Genomic DNA, 14372 nt, shown 5'->3' on the forward strand with positions numbered 1-14372 from the left:
CCCCTTGCTGGTTAGATCACCTCTGGCCGGGAATAATACCGTATTTGCTGATTGCCTTGGGCTACTTGAACAAGTCGCTGTGACGGGGATGGAATTACCTAGGTTGGTTTAATCACTCAAGACATCAGTGCGCTCTGACCGCAAGGCTGCTGCGTCATGGGGGAGGGGAAAAGAGAAACAGTTCAAACACAGGATCCTCAAAAGTTCAGTCCACTTGAAGCGGGAAAGCTAGGTTTCTCTTTGTCTCACGGAATCGGAGAATGAATGAATCTCGCGGACAAAGGAGAGTGAGTAAAGCGATAGAAGTTTATTAAGCAAGGATACAGGAAAAAAGCTTTTAGGAGTGAGAGGGGTCCCGACAGGGTTGCCAACGAGGGCCTCCACTGAGTCTTTTTTTTAGAACTGACCAGGCAGCTTGTGGCCTTATCATTCTTGTGATGTCTTGGCTTGAGTAAGGGACTAGCGATAACATTTTTAATGGCTTCTTTGTTAGGATCTGGTTATTCTTTGTTGGTCACAGGTGACTATTATAAAAAAGACACTCCCCCCACACGCCTAGGGCAGGGTGGTCTGGTTTGTTCCCTTATCTCTGGTTTCCTTACACCTCAGCGTTTTTGGGATTTCTGTGAGCCTGATCCCATAGCCCCATACCTGTCTCTCCCTACCTAGCCCCGCCTGTCCCTTACTCACTCTTACTGAAATATCCTAATATTGTTAGGACTTTTGCATTTATATTTATTAGGATTGCTTTTTGATTTTTTTTTTTAAAGATTTTATTTATTTATTTGACAAAGAGACACAGCGAGAGAGGGAACACAAGCAGGGGGAATGGGAGAGGGAGAAGCAAGCTTCCCGCGGAGCAGGGAGCCCGATGTGGGGCTCGATCCCAGGACCCTGGGATCATGACCTGAGCTGAAGGCAGTCGCTTAACCAACTGAGCCACCCAGGCGCCCGCTTTTTGATTTTTTAAAAAGATTTTATGTATTTGAGAGAGTGAGTGTGGGGGCTGGGGGTGGGGCAGAGGGATAGGGAGAAGCAGACACCTTGCTGAGCAAGATTCCTGAGATCATGACCTGAGCCAAAGGCGGACGCTTAACAGACTGAGCCACCCACTTGCCCCGGATTGCTTTTTGATTTTTGTGTTTCATGTGTTTGTGTGTTTTTTTTTTTTTCAGGTTTGGGGATGAAAAATCATAAAATGAATAAAAGCTTCCTTTTTTTTTTTTTTCTTGCTATCCTTTTCAATGCTCTGGAGTAGTTTATTGAAGTGGATCCTAGTTTTTAAAAGGATACTCTAAAAACATTTTTGGAATAGAGACATTCAAGTATGAACTGGATATTTGATGCTTTGATGAATTTTGTGATTATGCCAATGTCTTTACCCTGAGAAGATGCATGCTGAAGTATTTAGGGGTAAAGTGTCAGAATGTCTGACTTGCAAATGGTAGGCAAAAACAATATGTGCTTATAGAGCAAATGTGGCAAATTTATTAAATCTAAGAGGAGAATATATAGCTGTTCATAGTACTATTTTAAGACTTTCTAAAAGTAGGGGCGCCTGGGTGGCTCAGTCGTTGAGCGTCTGCCTTCGACTCAGGTCATGATCTCAGGGTCCTGCGATCGAGCCCCGCATCGGGCTCCCTGCTCGGCGGGGAGTCTGCTTCTCCCTCCCCCACTCCCCCTGCTTGTGTTCCCTCTCTCGCTGTGTCTCTCTCTGTCAAATAAATAAATAAAATCTTTAAAAAAAAAAAAAAAAAGACTTTCTAAAAGTATTGAACTATAAAACTTCAAATTATAAAATGTTCATAATAAAAATGTAGGGGAAAATACGTAGCAATTATGGTTTTTTTGAAGGTTTAACAGACCAGCTGGACCTGGCTTTATAGCAGGAAGATAATAACCTTTTAATTTCTGCTATGTTTATTAGCCTATTAAGGTTCCTGAGTCAATATTGGCCACTTATAATCTGCCAAAAAAAGTCACCCATTTCATTTAGATTTGCAAGTTCATTGGCATTAAGTTGTATCTAACAGTGGTACCAAACATGGCTAGACATGTTATTAGAACATCCAGGTGGAGATGTCCACTAAGCAGTTGGTCCTAAGCCTCAAACTCAGATGTTCAGGCTGGAGACTGATTTAGGAGTCATCAGCAATTTAAACTAGGACAAAGTTCTGAGTGTGGATGACAACTTGCGAGTGGACTGTGAAAAGCACAGGCATAAGAAGGGCCTGTGAAACCTGGTAAGGAGCCATCTGAGAGGTAGGAGAACCAGGAGAGGGACGTCAAGACCAAGAGTCTGTGGGCGCTATGTTCCCTACATCGCATGCAGGGAAGCTAGTGACTTGGGTTCTAGAGAAGGGAACAGTAAGAAATATGAAAACTGTTTTTGAGCTTTCCTTTAGAAGTTTCTAAAGTTCTAAACTAAGCCCTAAGGGAAAAGCTAGTCACTGGGTTCCAGTTCTGGTTCTGCCACTGATATGATGCTAAGGCAAATCGCCTCATTCTCAGGGCCTTTTCATCATCTGTAGCACAGAAGGGTTCAGAGGCAAAAGGAGAGGTTGGAGGACTGAGTTCGTCTGTCACCTCTTCACTCCCTGTGAACCACAGCAGCTCTGCCTTCATGTTTCCATGTTCCCTTTCATCTGACATTTGAAAAGTAGCCAAAGATTAAAAGCACTACACTAAATGGATCTCCAAAATCTGGTATTGCCAATCATGTCTCACAGCTTCAATGACCATTTCCAGGCTGGTACTGGTCAGATTTCTTTTTTTATTCCAGAGGAGCTTTCCCAGCACTTCCAGCTGCTGTAAGTCATCTCTATTTACATGCCTTGACATCAGTTTAAACTCAACCATCCAAAACTCATTTTATCATCTCTAAAAGAGCTTCTCCCAGCTTTGCTCTTACATAGAGGCACCACCATTTGTGCTGTTTTCCAATTCTCCTAGTTCCCCATGCCTTCCCCTCAAAAATCGAAATCACTTCTGTATGTTTACCATCCACCTCTGGTGAAGGACAGGGCCCTTCTGACTCTCCTAAAATACCCCTTGATTTCTGCCTCCTTTTCTGTCCCTGTGACCACCCCTCATGGCTAGGCTTTCCTCATTTGGGGGAGATTGCTTTAGGCAATTTAACTGGTCTCCTTTCCCTCAGCATCTTATCCTCCAATCACTCTTCATAGTATTAGGGAAGTTAGTCTGGGGGGACATAAAGTTCAATTTTTGGGGGTGAGGTAGATATACAAATGACTAATAGCAGAGACAAAGGGTTGAAAATCAGAATTAGAATCATCTCCACCATATAAGAACAAGAACTCTAAGAGCAGATGAGATCTTAGGAGAATATATACTACAAAAAAACAAAAGATCCAACTTGGGAATTATCATACTGGGTTTAGAGCTTTGCACGAATGTCCATCAAGTGACGAATGGATAGGGGCACCTGGGTGGCTCAGTCGGTTAAGTGTCTGCCTTCGGCTCAGGTCATGATCCTGGAGTCCTGGGATTGAGCCCCGCATTGGGCTCCCTGCTCATCGGGGAGTCTGCTTCTCCCTCTCCCTCTGCCCCTCCCCTGGCTCATACTCACTTTCTTTCTCTCTCTCAAATAAAAAAAATCTTAAAAGCGATGAATGGATAAATAAAACGTGATATATCCATACAACGGAATATTCTTCAGGCATAAAAAGGAATGAGATTCTGATACATACTACAACACGGAGGAAGCTTGAAAATATTATGCTAAGTGAAAGAAGCCAGACACAAAAGACACTTATTGTATGATTCCTTTTATCATGAAATGTCCAGAATAGGCAAATCCATAGAGACAGAAAGGAAATTAGCAGCTGCCAAGGGCTGGAGGAAGAAAGTGAAAAGGGGAGTGACTGCTAATGGGTATGGATTTTTTTTAAAGATTTTATTTATTTGAGAGAGAAAGAGAGAGCGCATGAAAGAGCACAAGGGGGTAGGGCAGGGGAGAGGGACAGAGGGAGAGGCAGAAGCAGACTCCCCCGCACCCCAACACCACGGAGCAGGGAACCAACGCGGGCTGGATCCCAGGACCCTGGGATCATGACCTGAGCCAAAGGCAGACACTTAACCTACTGAGGCACCCAGACGCCCCAGGTATGGATCTTTTTTGAGCGATGAAATGTTCTGAAATAAAATAGTTGTGATGGTTGCACAAGTCTGTGAATATACTAAAAACCACTTCCTTGACCTTCAAAAAGGTGAACTTTATGGTATGTGGATTATAGTTCAATAAATTTTTTAATTCAAAATGTTAAGGGTAAAGTTGAAACATTACTTTCATCACACAACCTATGGAGTTGGGTTTTCCCCAAGACAAACTGTCAATTTTTAAATAGAATTGCCAATCTATGGCTGGCTAGTTTAGTATAAGGAGTTAAAGATCCTGTGTGAAACATACTGGCAGCAAAAATGGTTGAGTATGTATCAGTACAAATTTATCATCCCTACTAGAAAACGTGTTTCATTAGTGGTTGGCGATTAGGATCAAATCTATGTAAAGAGAATTGATTTTCTACCTTAAAAAGCAAAAATAATTCCCAGGGAATAGGGAGGGAAGAGGGGATACCTTCCCTTTTCACTCACTCAATTTCTTTCAGCCTTTGTTTTCTAATCTTGGAAATACAGAAGATATTAACAACCTCATAATGTTGCAAACTCTGCAATCCTTGAGAGTCCATAAGAGGTGGATATCCCAGAATGAATTCTAGTTCTGTACTTAGTGGGCCCATTAAGGAAGGATGAGCTACATAAGTACCTAATACAATCAGTGACATGTATTTTCATTTAATATTTACGACTAATAACTGTGATATTATTGCAGATGAAGAAACTAAAGTTCAGGGAAGTTAAGTAGGTCAAGGTAGAAATTTATTACACGAGGAATTTAATGTCATTAGTTTCAAACTACTTCTTCCCCCCTCCCCATATAGATGAGCAGAAATAGGAATCTAATACTTTCAATCCTAAAACCTGAACGTTAGATTCCACTGAAAGGGTAGCCGTCAATTTTCTAATATTGTGTTACCGACAGAGATTTACAAATGGGAAGGGGCAGGGGAGAAAGAGCATGAGAGAGAGAGAGAGTCATTAAGAACAAAGTTATGAGCAAATCGTACTGGTTTATTTACAACTGTAATTTATAAACAGTAACACAAACATCTTTACATTAATATTATGAAAAAAGTCCCATGACTGAAATGGGCAAAAAATGGAGACTTCAGGGCATTTCTAAAGGGGGCGCCAAAGAAAGAAAAAAAGAAAAATGCAATACAACCGCTGTGGGTAGAGTTATAAATATCAAGTACTGCACCAGGTGCAATTTCATGCAAATGTCTTCAACCACTCAAGTAAACGGTTTTTATTTAGATATTAGAATAAAATATCTTGAACTATGTTACCTGTAATTCACTTGATTTCCATTAAGTAAATTAAAATAGCTGGTTATAAATAGGGTACATCTAAATGTTTCTCCTATCAACCCCTTAGAGATAATCCATTACATTTTAGGACATGGCAGATTGTTAGGATTTGCTAGTTCCCAAAAAGATTTTATAGGGAGTCATTCCATAGCCCCAAACATGTTCCCGGATTTCTTCTCACCAAATGTGTCTAATATAGACCTCAATAAATTAAATTGAGAAAGCTGCAAAATGAAGCTGATCACTTTTTAGTTTCGTCATATTAAAAAATAAAAATAGTTTCAATACACTGGAACTTTTAGCAAGAGAAGACAAAAACCAAAGAAGAGAAAGGAATTTCAGAAACAGATGATAAAACAACTGTTCTTTATGTAGCTCTCTTATTATCTGGCTTTTATTTAAGTGGATACTAGTGTGGTCACAGACCATAACCTCAGTAAGGATAAATCAATGTGTGTACAACACCTGTTCTGAAATATCCTAAATCAAATATTCCACTTGTAATAAAGACCAATGACATTTTTACAGGTACAATTCTGTCTCCAAAACGTTTGTTTTAATCTTAGTATGCCTACCTACTTATTATAAGCTTTTAAGTGCTCCTTAGAAACCATTAGGATGAAGTTTAGTATGTGAAGCACCCAGTGTTCAAATCATTAGCTAATGGCACAAAAAATGATTTAGAAACTGATGCTTCAACTAGCTGGACTGCATTTCCGAGATGGCTGGAATCTTCATCCACTTCATTAAAAAGATGTCACGTTTTTTTAAGAACAGAAACAGCAAGCTAGTAATCTATGTAATACTTTGTTTCTGATACTGCTCAGTGGATAAAACTAAATGTAGCAATTAAAGGGGTCTCTTCAACTAGTTCTATCTCTAATTTTCAGTGAAGACATTGCAAGTATATATGTGTATGGGTGTTTTTAAATCTGAAAGTGATGCATGTTCCCTTTTAAAACACAGCTCTTCAAAACAGAACTGCGTTCTGCACCCTTAGTTCATAAGGGCATAGGGTCAGTTACTTCAAAGTCATTTAATAACTGACCTTTATAAATCATTTTACAAAACCGAAAATGCAAAAGAAAATTTAAGAAAAATTTTAACTGTCCAGAAATTGATTATAATAATTTACACATTCTTAGACCTGCAATTCAAGCACCCCCATGAGCAAATGAAAGGTCCTCAGTTAGTATTCAATCAGGAAAATATGTCCATGTTTCTTTCTCTTGGTTGCCTTAATTTCTTTTGAAATAATTCTCTTTTATATTAACTTTCCAAAGCATCCAAAACTTTCATGATCTGTTGTTTTATGGCTTTGGTAGCATCTCCTGCATTTGGAATCAAATACCTGGGGGGGAATATACATATATATTAATATAAATTGCTTTCACTCCAGGACTCAGCTTAGATGTCACTTCCAGTGGGAAGCTTCCCGTAACCTACAAAGCAAGCAGACACACCCTTGTATTTACTCCCCATAACATCTCAATACACACTCGAAAGCACATTTTGAAAGAAAGAAAATCTAAATGTGAAAGTAAGATGATTTTTCATATACTGCACAGCCAGATGGAATGAACCACAGATCAGGAGTCAGGAGGGCTATATTTGGTCCAATTACAAGCTAGGTGTGAAGATCTGGAAGTCATTCAACTCCTCTGGGCCTCACATTTTTATAGGATTATAAAGATGGTTTAGTTTTGAGATCAGTGTGGTCCTATGGCCCTTGGTGCCAGTCCAGGAACTGTTTGTCACTGGTTCACAATAAGACAATAAGGAAAAGCTTGTACCAGACTGTAAACTAAATATACCACTCAGCACACTGCTTACTTCACTGACACTTTTTCAAAGCAATAATTTTTTTGATGAAGGAAAATAGAAACACTGGCTTATATTCTGAAACAAGCTTCCTATTGATTGCAAACCAGCATTTAGTGCAGCAATGGTACAGATTAAAGAGCCTTCTGTCAAAAAGTTTATGAAATTAGCTATGGCACTCACCGGAACCACGTGCTGATTAACCACATATGACTAACGATACAGAAGAAAAAGATCAGCAAAGAATGCTAATAAAAGCAGCTCAAGTATCCTATTCCACCATCTATTCCCCCAAATAGAGAAACAAACTATGTTTAATAATAAACTAACTCAATAATTCAGATAATACATCCTAAGAAAATCTTACCTTTCGATTGCCAAGATTTCTATTCCTGAAGCACTGCTGTTTCCATACTTGAAGGTAATTAGCTCAGGATGTTTTTTTTTAGATGTAATTTTAACTACAGAATTTAGTGCTTGTCGAGACTGTATATAAGCCAATCCTTTCCGTGAAAGAATCTCCCTTAAACAGTACATGTGTGTTGCAGTAACCAACAGATGACTTGAGAGGGGGAAAAAAAAACCATTAAAAAACAAAGAGAATTTTAAAGAAATGTCGTGCAAAACAGCTGTTACTTCAACAATAAAAAATATTCAACTCCAGATGAAATCACTTTCTGAATTAAAGAATATAGACAAAGGATCACCTAAAAACAAAAAAGCTACCCAATAATAGTTTTTAATTTCTTTAATTGTATGCAAAATATTTTATTAACAGAAAATCTTGTAACTGTTTAAGAGCAAGTTTTATATTTTATATAATAAAATGCACAATACAGTTAGAAATCATTAAAATAATATTTTTAGAATCTACTCTGCATGGTATATGGAATATAGTACTTTTCAAACTTTTCCACAGTTATTGTCTATATTCATAAACTATTCTCATTCACTATACTATAGTGTATACTTTACATTGAAGACCACTAAGCAGTAGTTGGGCTGCCTTACATGTTTCATATTTGGTAACTGGACCTTGAACATAGAATGGGCACAGAATTATTAACACACCCCCTCCCGTGTCTCAGCTCACTTAATATAGGGACATACTCATACACTTTTATGTAATACAATTAAGACTAATATCACACAAGGCCAGAATGCAGGACATTCTGCAGAATAGAAGGCCTAGCCTCAGAGGATTCACTCATCATGGTGGTAAGGGCCGTGGTCCTGTTGGACACTGGGTGAGACTAAAGAGATTAACAGGCACATGCAATGTGTGAACCATGACTGGATCCTGGATCAGAAGAAAAAAAGGGACTAGAAAAGATACTTTGGGGCACTCTGAAAAATCTGAGTGTGAACTATATGTTGAATGATGTTCATTTTAAGGTTTCAAAGAGTGATAATGCTATTGAAGTTGTGTAAGAGAATGCTCATATTCTTGGGTGATTTACGCTGAAGTATTTCGGGGTAAAGTGTCGTATCTGTAAGATTCTTCTGAATGGCTTGACAAAAGAGAACTGTATATGTATGTGTGTCTATGTATAGATACATAAATGGAGAGATGGGGCAGTGCAAAAAGAAATTAAAATCTGATGAACCTAAGATGTTTATAAAGATGTTCAATGTACTGCTTAACTTTTTTGGTTAAATTTTTCAAAATAAAAAATTACTACATAAGAAATATTTTTAAAAATCAAGACATTTAGGGGCGCCTGGGTGGCTCAGTCGGTTAAGTGTCTGCCTTCAATTCAGGTCATGATCTCGGGGTCCTGGGATCAAGCCCCATGCTGGGCTCCCTGCTCAGTGGGGAGCCTGCTTCTCCCTCTATCTCTGCCTCTGCCCCTGCTTGTGTGCCCTCTCTTTCTCTCTCAAATAAATAAATTAAGTCTTTATTTTTTAAAGCTTTTTTTTTTTTAAGATTTTATTTATTTATTTGACAGAGAGAGAGACAGCGAGAAAGGGAACCACAAGCAGGGGGAGTGGGAGAGGGAGAAGCAGGCTTCCTGCCAAGCAGGAGCCCGATGCAGGGCTCGATCCCAGGACCCTGGGATCATGGCCTGAGCCGAAGGCAGACGCTTAACGACTGAGCCACCCAGGCGCCCCTAAATTAAGTCTTTAAAAAAAGAAAATAAAAATCAAGACATATGGTACAAATTGACAAAGTGAAATTATATCTTACTATACTTGAATAAAGAAAATTTCTTCTGCAGCTCAGTTTTTGTATTAACGTCCCAAATTTAATTTTACTTCAGAAGAAGGCATTTTAAAAAGTACCTAGGAAACATATGTCCACTTTCTTTAACTTCTTTACAAGGAAAATGATGCTTGACGTCTGGCTTGTTTATCCAAGTCTGGATGTTTACAACCTCTTTTCTGTCATCATCTGACATTGAAGAGCTATCAATTTCATCTACGAAGAATTGAAAGTATTAAAAGTGGGAATTACCAACTTTAAAAACGAGACATTTCTTAACAGCCTGAAAAAAAAATTTCAATATTTTAAACATACAGTTTGAAAAACAAAACAATTCTAATCCTGCTACTATATTTCCTTATGCCCCTCGCATAATACAGAAATATTATTATGAAACTTTAGACCACATGGTAAGAAAGTGAGGTGAAAATACTAAGAATACACTTGTAACACTGTGTGTCAACTTCAATAAAAAATACTTCAAAAAAATAATGGAAATGAATTTTTAAAAGACTAAACTATCTGAGGAATTTCAAAACTTTTGCTTTACATAACATGACTCTAATCTATGTCTAGACTCTACAGAGGTGACTGAATTGTCCAATAAGAAGCACCTATCTTGAGGGCAAAGATGGCAGAGTTCTTTTTCTCTTGCTGGTTTTTGATTTTGAGAAAAACAACCCAAAAAATCCAACCCGGGATAAATAAGTAAAAATCTCTTCAGTGTTTTTTCTTTTTCATGAGATAACTGTAAGACATTCTAATTATTTTGTTTTTCTAATTTAAGAAAGAGGAATTACAGTTGCTAGGGTTAATAATTACAAATATTCCTCCCTTTTTAAGAAATACTTCAAAATATAAAGAAATAATAAAAAAGGAAATCTCATATATCTATACACTTTCAGCCTAAATAAAAAGTGGAAACCTTGTATCTCTCTCCCCAATCACATTCCTCTCCCTTGTCCACTAAGAAACAGTGACTATCTGTTACGGTTCATCCTTTCCTTTAATCATACATGAATATCCCTAAACAACATACAGTAGTGTTTTGCATTTTAAGTAACATTTATATAAATAGTAGACAGTTGGATTGTATTCTTCCACAACTGCTTCTGCACTCCCAACACTGTAAAATTTATCCATGTTGATACACAGAGCTCTAGTTTTCTCATTTTCATTACTGTGCAATTTTCCATAATATAAATACATGTGTAAATACGTGACACATGAAAATATACCGTAATTTATTCATCCATATGCCTCTCAGAGGAATGAAAATAGTTGAAATGAAAACTATTAATGAAAGAAGTTGAAATATTCAGGGAGAGCTAGAGACTGATAAATAACAGGAAGATAGCAACAAAAAGAGAGGGGCAAGGACAAAAAAAACCCAATTAGAAATAGCACACAGAAAATTTCATTTACCTCAATGTTACATTGTTTTTGGGAAGGTTTTTTTGTAATATTTATTAAACTGTCAAATGTGGTTCCCTATAATCTAACAATCTTACTACTAAGAATATACCCTCTATACATACTTACAAAAATTCATAAATACATGTATAAAAATATTATCATTTGAGACAAAAAAAACTGGAAAACTATCAGTGTGAACTGTGAGAAAAATGATTAAATAAATTATGGTATGCTTATATGATAGAAAGAGAATGATGGTGGAATATGGGCTGAGATGGAAAATATGCAACATGTATTACTAAATAGAAAAAGCAAGGTGAAATTTGGGAGTTTTTTCCCTCTCATTTTGTATATTTATTTACTGTTTTATTTTTTCTAACCCAATACACATATTAATATTAATCATGATTACTTAACCAAAGTAATCTTGGCAGCCACAATATGAACCAAAGTAATGAATTATTTTTAAAAAATACAAAGACAACCACAGAGAATGACAAATTTCCCTGGCACAATATCCCCATCTTGTGGCCCTTTAGGATATTGTCTCCAATTCAAAAAGGCTCTTTCCAGATGTCTCAGTTTTGGAATTCCCTGACTTTAGTCTCACAACTCTCAATCTTCTAGGTGGATGGATCAAGGGGATTTAAATCAAATCCCATGGACCTAAATACTATTTCAACACTGATAATTCCCAGATCATCAGTTTATTAGACCTTCTCTCTTTGGCTAAAGACTCCTACAAATCAACTGCCACTCAGCATTTCTGCTTGAATTCTAATAGGCATAACTTAGGATGTCTAAAACCAAACTCTTAGTAGAAAAACTACAGACTCTCCAATCTACAGAATCTTTTTTTTTTTTTTTTAAGTCGTTGTTGGCTAATCCCAGAATGCTCTCTCTAATCACTGCTGATTAGATCAGGAAAGCGTCTACAGGTAAGTGTTATTACTATACCTGTGTCATATTCTTCTTCATCCCCAATGCTGAAAACAGGCTTTACACCACGGTAAGGCTTGCCCACTCTGTCACTGCTGCTCACATGCCTATATTCAAAGAATTTTAGAGGGGAAATCATCACTTAAGAAGTTACCAAAGATTTTCACCAAGTATCATATGAATATTTAAACAAAATGTACATATTCTTTGTCCCTAGCCCCCACATAACACCCAGTTTAGGACAGTTATGTTAGGGAAACTGTAACAAGATAAGGAAATTATGTTAGCAAAAATGGCATTATGTCTTGATAGGCTGAATGCTTTCAATCTGTAAAAACTAAAAAAAAATTTTAATATTTATATTAAAACCACTGCTTAGATCTGTGTAGCCTTAGGGAAGTCATTTAACCTCTCTGTGATTCTGTTTTCATATCTCTAAAACAACTATAGTAACAATATTTACCCTTCAAGGTTACTGTGAGAATTATATCAGTTAATATTTTGTAAAGCTCTTAGAATGCCTGGCATATAGCAAGTGCTATGCACATCTGTTAGATAAAATAGGTTATGGAACCAAATATTCAAATTCTAGGAGAAGTGTTAAGGCTTTCTCATATGGGAGCAAATACCTTAAGGTTCTTCCTCTCTTTTTTTTTATCAGTTTCAGTTGTACAACATTGTGACTCAACAATTCTGTACATTACCCAATGCTCACCACATTATAATCCTCCCATTTTTTTTATTACTGTTACTTTTGTTTTAATAGAAACATGCTACTTCTTTTACATAAATGTAAATAAACCATGAAAATTTAATCTGCCTTTCTTTTTCAAGTGGCAGAAGCATAAACAACATGTAAACTCAAACTTGATTAGTTCTGCAGGAAGTATGACCTCTCTCTTTTTAACATAAAAATTTATACCTTAGTACTTTTTAGGTAAACTCAAACAAACCAAGAAGAAAAATTAAAATATTTCAACAAAATACATGTTTCTAGGGAAAAAGCATTGTATTATTTGTAAGATAAATGTTCCATCAAGATTATCTACAATGAAGAAAAACTGGCCTTTTTTGGGTCATATATCAAGAGATAATCCAATACGGAGAAAAATTCAAGTTACATGTCTTAATTTTAGAATTCAGTTTTTCCAGAATATAGAGATCAAATCTGTATTTTAAATAATTTCTTAATACATATCTTCAATAAGGTATTATTCATTAGAGCAAATAAAATAAATAATTCAAACAACTATAAAACTCAGATGGAATTTTCTTATAAAAGACAAAGATAATACAGCTTTGTCTAAAAATACTTTAGTGCCATCTAGATTATAAAACTGTATGAGATGATTATTGGTTCTCTCCTGATTTATAGTAAAGCATAATTAAACAGACATAACATAGAAACAAAGATGTTTACAGTAGATGCTTGAACCAGAAGGCAAGTATAAACAAAGCGAAAATAAAAAAAAAAAGGGGGGGGTGGATCTGGCTGGCTCAATCAGTAGATGTGACTGGATCTCAGGGTTGTGAGTTTAAGCCCCACCTTGGGCATGGAGCCTACTTACAATTAAGAAAAAAAAATTTTAATAATCTTGTTTATAAACATTGCTGAAATAGTTTTTTTTTTTTTTTTAAGATTTTATTTATTCATTTGAGACACAGAGATACAGAGAGAGAGAGAGAAAGCATGAGCAGGGAGAAAGGCAGAGGGAGAGGGAGAAGCAGGCTCCTCGCTGAGCCAGGAGCCCAATGCGGGGCTCGATCCAGGACCCTGGGATCATGACCTGAGCCGAAGGCAGACGCTTAACCATCTGAGCTACCCAGGCGCCCCCTGAAATAGTTCTTAATAGACTGGCTAAAAATTAATGAAATTCAATGGCTGGACTCTTTTAAAAAAAAAAAGCAGTATACTTATACGTTTTTAGCTGAATAACAAAAACATCTGTAACATAGTTTGACCAGGCTTTATTTACTGTGCTCAGAAGGAAATCCGGTTCTCCCTAACTTTTCACTAAATTCTGTTTTCAAAATATTTGCCTGTAGACCAAAGAAGATCATTTAAATTTTTAAAACCTTAAGAATTTGGGAGAAAATTGGGAGTTAAAATTAGACTACTTCGATGGTTCTATAAAAAGAGAAGGTAGAAAGATGATTCACAAATAGATTATAATTTTAAAAAGAAGCAACTGCCTTTAAAATAGTCTCAGATAAAATTGTGATAGAGGCTCTATAATTGGCATTGTGCAGGAATAGTCACAGTAAATAAAAACTCTTACCAGTAAGTTAGGAGTAAACTACTGCTTTTAAAAATGCTACTTCTAGTCACTGAAAATACCGAAATGACAAAAAAAAAAGTCAACCCCATTATTCCAAAGCTTAACATATTTAAAATACAACTTGAGGGGCGCCGGGGTTGGCTCAGGCAGTTGGGCCGCTGACTCTTGATTTCGGCTCAGGTCATAGTCTCAGGGTCCTGGGATCGAGCCCTGGGTTGGGCTCTGTGCTCAGCTGAGAGTCTGCTTGAGAATTCTCTCTCCCTC

At 36.9% G+C, this 14372-nt stretch overlaps 1 protein-coding gene across 3 annotated transcripts in view; it reads right to left on the reverse strand.

Annotated features, from left to right (window-relative positions):
* Positions 1 to 5130: 5130 nt before the first annotated feature.
* The window catches only part of TBC1D23 (TBC1 domain family member 23), a 54371-nt gene continuing 45129 nt past the window's right edge, over positions 5131 to 14372 (reverse strand). For all 3 annotated transcript variants that reach the window (XM_081797920.1, XM_081797911.1, XM_081797930.1), the window contains 4 exons: positions 11848 to 11936; positions 9555 to 9690; positions 7639 to 7833; positions 5131 to 6801 (listed from right to left, as the gene is read on the reverse strand). In XM_081797920.1, coding sequence (XP_081654046.1) covers positions 6720 to 6801; positions 7639 to 7833; positions 9555 to 9690; positions 11848 to 11936 — 502 coding nt within the window. In that variant the 3' untranslated portion in view covers positions 5131 to 6719. The remainder of the gene's footprint in view (positions 6802 to 7638; positions 7834 to 9554; positions 9691 to 11847; positions 11937 to 14372) is intronic.

Source organism: Leptonychotes weddellii, chromosome 1 (assembly GCF_054177405.1).
Source record: "Leptonychotes weddellii isolate Sample4059 chromosome 1, ASM5417740v2, whole genome shotgun sequence".
In the NCBI taxonomy this organism is placed as follows: Eukaryota; Metazoa; Chordata; class Mammalia; order Carnivora; family Phocidae; genus Leptonychotes; species Leptonychotes weddellii.